This window comes from Cryptomeria japonica, chromosome 5 (assembly GCF_030272615.1).
Source record: "Cryptomeria japonica chromosome 5, Sugi_1.0, whole genome shotgun sequence".
Taxonomy (NCBI): domain Eukaryota; kingdom Viridiplantae; phylum Streptophyta; class Pinopsida; order Cupressales; family Cupressaceae; genus Cryptomeria; species Cryptomeria japonica.
The window spans coordinates 768705345-768711494 of NC_081409.1; the positions used below are offsets into that span (position 1 = coordinate 768705345).

The 6150-nt window shown below is 31.5% G+C and overlaps 1 protein-coding gene across 1 annotated transcript; it reads right to left on the bottom strand.

Annotated features, from left to right (window-relative positions):
* Positions 1-243: 243 nt before the first annotated feature.
* On the bottom strand, positions 244-2055 carry LOC131072284 (indole-3-acetate O-methyltransferase 1-like). Its single transcript, XM_059220968.1, has 5 exons — positions 1954-2055; positions 1442-1864; positions 1373-1397; positions 1107-1273; positions 244-345 (listed from the first exon to the last, which is right to left on the bottom strand). Exons 1-5 carry the CDS (start codon positions 2053-2055, stop codon positions 244-246), a joined length of 819 nt encoding a protein of 272 aa, XP_059076951.1.
* Positions 2056-6150: the final 4095 nt, after the last annotated feature.

Sequence of the window (6150 nt, forward strand, 5' to 3'; positions counted from 1 at the left end):
GAAATGCTACAACACGTTTTATTTCTTTGGAGAGATATTCCTCTAATAGAATAGAAGCTCTTTTACCAATTCTAAAGAACAATTCTTCTGTTGACCTCTTGCATCCCAAATGAGCTTCTACAATATTTTCAAAAGCTGCTCTGTAATTGTTGGCTATAAGTCTTTCAAACATATTCACTTCACCTCTTTCGAAATTTGTCATACGATATGGATGAATTCCTTCCAGAGTTTTTACAAACTTTATTACAAATGACGCTCTTTCTTCACAATGCTTTCTACTTCATCTAAATTTAGACCGAAAAAAGTTATCTTAAATGATTCCCATTTCTCTTTTTCAACAATACCCTACCAACAATAAAATTACATTTCATATTAGAATAATTACAAGAAATATAACTTCAGATTTTGTTGTTTAATACAAGCTTATAATTATAAACTCTATTAACTTAATGGTCATTCATGTCTACATGATGATATGTTGCTATTTGTGAGAAGCATCCAATCTTGTTTCCTTTAAACTGCATAGGTTGGTAGCCGGTAAGATAAGCTATCATATGATAATCATTTCAGTTTGGGATTTGAGCTTGTTAAAGAAAGAAAGAAAGAAAGAAAGAAAGAAAAGGTGAAATTCTAGGGAGGGTTTGGAATCTATCACTGTGCAGTATGAGGTCTCATGAAGCATGAGAAATTATGCTACAGGATTAATTGAAATTTTTCCTAGAAAATAGTTGTCACTATCTTCTAGGATGGGAGATTGTAGCTGGTGAAATTGAAACTAGGCTAGGAATTTTTTTTTGGGACATCACAATCATCTAGAATTTTCAATTTCTATTAGAAAAAAAAGAAAAGAAAAAAAATGTTATTTATTTATTTTTCATTTCATGAGATCATTAGTTTTCCTAAATTTGTGAACTTAAACTTTGAAGCTAAACTACCTACTAAATTCATAACACAACTAACTTTAAAATATTCCTAAAAATTCTCAGCTAACACCCACTGAATTTTTTAAGAAACCCAGAGAAAACCTTACCTTTACCCTAACACATAACGAATAATAGATAAACAAAGAAGCCAAGAATAACAGGAGAAGAGAGCGTGCTATCTACCTCATTAACTAGTTCCTCAAACGCACATTCTATGTGGCGCGCAAAAAATCCACATAGGCCTTGGTCCTCCATTATGTGGGTTCCTTCATTACGACCCGGCAGAGATACAAACATGCATCCCCCATCAACCATCTCCTCTGCCCGAGCCTTTAAAAACGCTGTGAAATCTTATCAAACTGCTCTAAATACGCAGCTTCCACTGATTCCTCACAATAGCCTGAAACGTACACACTAGGAGATCTTCTCTGTTGAACACTCTCTGGCACCTGGATTTATCTTATCATCAGACAACTACATCAAACTCATATATAGAAAAGTGATTGTTTACTACTCACCCGTGAAAGCCAATGAAGACTGAGAGAAGAGTGACAGAAATGCAGGCTTTTCCGTGGGAGTAGACGTCTAAAATGTGATCCACACACAGCCCCTGCAATATAAGACCTTCCAGCTAATGGATTGTTATCACCATCATTATCAACATCAGCATAGTCTGGTCTGTGGGGAGGCAACATTCGAAACAATGAATTGAAATCATTAGAAGGAAGGTCGACGAAATACACCTCAAATTCTGGCATCTCATGTTCCTCAAACGAGCGTTTCACAGCATTGACAATGGTGTCTACCACCACAAGAGTATTTTTCCCAGTACCACAACCGAAATCTGCTACCCTAAATATCCCTCCCACATTAGACATCAATCTCATATTCTCAAAAATGGCGCGCTCCAGAATTGGTTTCATAGCTTGAACGATATTTAACTGCAGCATGAAATTTTTCGATTATGGATTTTACATTACTTTTCATAGTAGAAAGCAAAGAGATTAAAAAGGATATGCGTGTTGTCTACATGAACTGAAGAGCTTTTCGCATAGCTGGATTCTCCATCTCCACCCTTCATACCAAGCACATTCTCCAGGGCCAGTTTGGACTCAGATTTGATCACCTCCATTAAGACGCTTTGCTTCTGAGCTTTGATATGAACAAGCTCAATCAAATGCTGGGTTAAGTGTGCTTTCTAGGTTAATACGCTCTTACTTATAATCATTATTTGATGATCATCCTAGCATCATTTTGAGGGTTCGACCCCACCCGACAGCTTTAGTTAGTTGGATACATGTTTCGAGAAATCTGTAGTTATCCAGCCAGAATTTGAAAAAAAAAGAGAAGTATTTCAATATGGTGGATAGACGTTTTCAGAGAAAGGTCTGTCCCCACTGACATGATTATAGCATGCGGCCTATAATCTAAAAGGGAGCTGTGAGGACATCGAATGCGATTTTAATGAGTTAGATTTTAATTGGCTGAATAGATGTTTCCTGTTAGACCTGGCCTACAAAAGTTCAAGCATGGTCTGGAAGCATATTTCACGTTTGTGAAATGTATCAATATTGGGGTGTCGTGCTGGGAAGTGTTAGCTTTTTTCTTTGAAGTATTAGCTTTTTTATTGAAATGTTTCAAGCATATTTCACGTTTATGAAATGTTTCGACTTCGGTCTGGTCTGTCTTGCTGAATGTGTTGACCTTTTCCATTGGAGGTGGCCTCCATCATGAGTAGCTCTTAAACTTTCTTTATTTCAGGCGAATTAAATTAACATAACTTTTTTGGGCAATTTGGAACGTGTTAGAAAAATTTAGCATTTGACAAATATATCAAATGATAATATAAGATGTGAAATTCAAAGTAAATTATTACTAGAAAAGTTTCCATGCAGATAAGCTTATATTTATTTCACATTTTGAGAAGTATAAATATAATTAGCATATTCTTTAAGTATTATATTACATTTATAGAAATAACTTACTTTTAAATTATTGGAATAAATTCAGATTATGTTTAACAATTTTAGTTCAAGGTTGTGGATTCGAAGAATGTAATAATTTTCTTTTGAATTTTATAAATTAGTTTTTTATTAAAATATTAGGAATTATTGAAAATTATATAGATTTGACTTTATTTTTATATACATATGTTGTATTGTAATGATGAAATTTACATATATTTTTCATTTTCTACGTTTTATAATTTGTAATGTGCTTATAAATATAAAAAATTGGCTACCAATTGCATCATCAAACATCAATTTGATTAGAAAATTTATCTTTAAAAATTAATTATTCATATAATGTTTTATAGTATCTAGAACATGTTTACTAAATTATAATTATTTATTTGGTTACCTAACATCATATTGAATGTCAATGTTATGACACAATCAGTCCTTCCCCTAATAACAAAGTATATGTTTTTTATTAAGATAAACAAGTTTTACAAGGACCTGAAACCCAAAGCCAACAAAAAATAAAACACAATTCTCAGTGTCCAACCAGCTGCTAACTAGCTACAGAAATAGGGGATTCGCCCTAGAACAAAAGACCACAAAAAGAAGACCTAAACATGATGCAACAACATCAAAAACTAAGATAGAGCTTTCATAAGCTCAACATTTTTTTGGATCCCTTTATAATTAATCTCCTGGAGTTCCTACATAATAAACCTTGAACTACCAGTTACTTGATGTTTGCTCCTAATCCTGGTACATGGTCATGTGGACGCCTGAACCTATTGGTTCATCTAAGTCAAGTTGATATCTGGGGGTGTCTCTGATTTGTCCATCTGCTCCTTCTACAACAAAATTTCCTCATTGACTCTCTTAAGACCCTCAGCACTGTTGTGCATGGCTTCCTTGCTGACCTCCACCAAACCCTTTAGTTTACTCTTCAATTTATGTATCTCTTTGTCCAGCTTGTCAATTTTTTCCTCATGCTCAGTCTTCATGATCTTGATATCTTTCACAATTTGTTGGGATAACTTCAAGATTTCATCAGTCTTATCTGGAGTAGGAATCTTAGTGAAAGTGGCAATGAGATCTTTAATCCCCTGCTTTAGAATATTGATTTCCCCAAAAAAAATCGGAAACACTTTTCCTGATACATCAACGATTTCCCTAGAAGCATATCAACATCCTTTTCATCATCTTTGATCTCATTGGGGTCCACATTGAGGGGCATGTAGAGTTTTATTTCGTTATTAGCCTTATCAAGATTCACCACCTTATTTCCATTCTTCTGTTTTTTCATATTTTGCGAGCCCAAAATGTGGATTTGTGAAACAGGGGTTTTCAAAGCAGGGGAGGGTTTGACCTCATGAGCCTTCAAAAAATCCATGATTAAGAGAATTAAACCCTCATGTGTAAACTAACAAAAAAAACAAATGAAAAATCCCTAATATTTCTTAGAAATTATAATAAAAATATACATTACATTTGATTAGGTTGGCTCATCAAAATCTAAAAGTAAATTTTCCTTATAGTTACAAAAGTCCAATCTAGTGAAATATACAAACATAATACAAGTAACCTAGATTCATTAATTATGAAGTAGAAATGACAAGAAGACTGACCTAGTAATTAAAATGTGAAATGGAAATAGAAAAATGTGACTTACTCATTAAAAGCCACAATATTGACAAAAACTTGAAATTAATAAACCTCAAGATTAAGTTTAGTGGATGGCACAATTGAAAGCACCTTGGTATCAATATTTTTGTTGACTGAATATACAAATGACTCTAATGGTCTAAGATTAATCTACTATTATTAACTTTTCCCTCATTCACAAACTCATCCTATGTGTTCTACAAATTTTTTTTCTTTGATTTATGTAATGACTTTTCTTCTTTCCTCTCTTATTAAATTATGTATAGATTTAGAAATATTTCAAGTTTTCTTAAGATGTATTAATTAGTGATAGGAAGTCAAATCTTCCCAAAGAAAACTAAAATAATTGAATATTGATTGAAAAGAACATTCTTTAACCAATGAAAATGTTCTAGAGTAATTATGTACACTTAGATTTCTATCCCCATTATATTTTTATGCAATAAAATACAAGGACATAGAAATATATATTGCAAACTTACATTTAGTTGGAACTATGTGAGAACTCTTAAGGTGGGGAGTTGGTCAAATTAAAGTATAAAAATTTTTTTTTAGCAAGATGAGTCTACAACAAGGAGCATGAAATAGAAAAAGTGGTAGATATTGGTTGTTGTGTGCATGGAAAAATTGGAATGTATATATATATATATATATATATATATATATATATATATATATATATATATACATACACACACATATATATGTATATATGTATATGGGTGAACTCACAATATTGGTTCCCACTTTTTGACCAACTTTGACACTTATATGATTATTTTGAAAAAAACCTTCACTTTCTGACACCTATAACTTTTAAACCGTTAAGAATTTGAAGATGATATAAACTAGTGATTTTTAACATCTTGTTTGTAGATTATAAATATATTTTTTTCAAATTTGTTTGAATAAAATTTTATTGATTTTTCCATCTCCCTCAAAAAGTATTTTTTTTACAGCAAACAACATTTTTTAAGAGTGATGTGTATCCCGAAACGCATAATTTTTTTCTATAAATGATAAAAACTTAATTCTTTTGAATTTTGGTTTGTAACATCAATACCTAGGGCATGCAGTTGGTAAAAACCTATATTCATAAGAAACAAAATAAAAATATATTAATGAAATTAAATATATTAAAGTTATACTATTTGGAAATCTTATAATAAGGACTAAATACTTTTAAAAAAAAAACTTTTAAATGAATTAATTTGACCCCCAAAAGCTAATGTAAAATTGGTTTTTTATCAGCATTTGATAGATGCAAAGGAGACTCCATTGCAAGTATGATTTAGAAGTAGAGAGGTTCTATCCAAGAAATTTTGATCTAAGAGCCTTTGATTTAACTCTATTCAATTAATTACTTAAAATGGGGCCTTTTAAAGCTTAAATCATTATATTTTTTTTAAAATGTATGATTTCAGCAAAAATCAGGACGTACCAAAAAGTGGGAACCAGCTTTGTGAGTTCACCCATATACATACATACATACATACATGCATACACATACATACACATACATATACATATATACATATATACATATACATATACATATACATATACATATACATATATGTATGTATGTATGTATGTATACATATACA

What these genes read in the sequence shown, in the direction of transcription:
- LOC131072284 (XM_059220968.1), bottom strand. Translation starts at nt 2,055, where the DNA reads ATGGAGGTGATCAAATCTGAGTCCAAACTGGCCCTGGAGAATGTGCTT. An exon ending in CGAAAAGCTCTTCAGTTCAT is followed by an intron (nt 1,865 to 1,953) that starts GTAGACAACACG and finishes TTCATGCTGCAG; the next exon opens with TTAAATATCGTTCAAGCTAT. An exon ending in TGATGATAAGATAAATCCAG is followed by an intron (nt 1,274 to 1,372) that starts GTGCCAGAGAGT and finishes CAGTTTGATAAG; the next exon opens with ATTTCACAGCGTTTTTAAAG.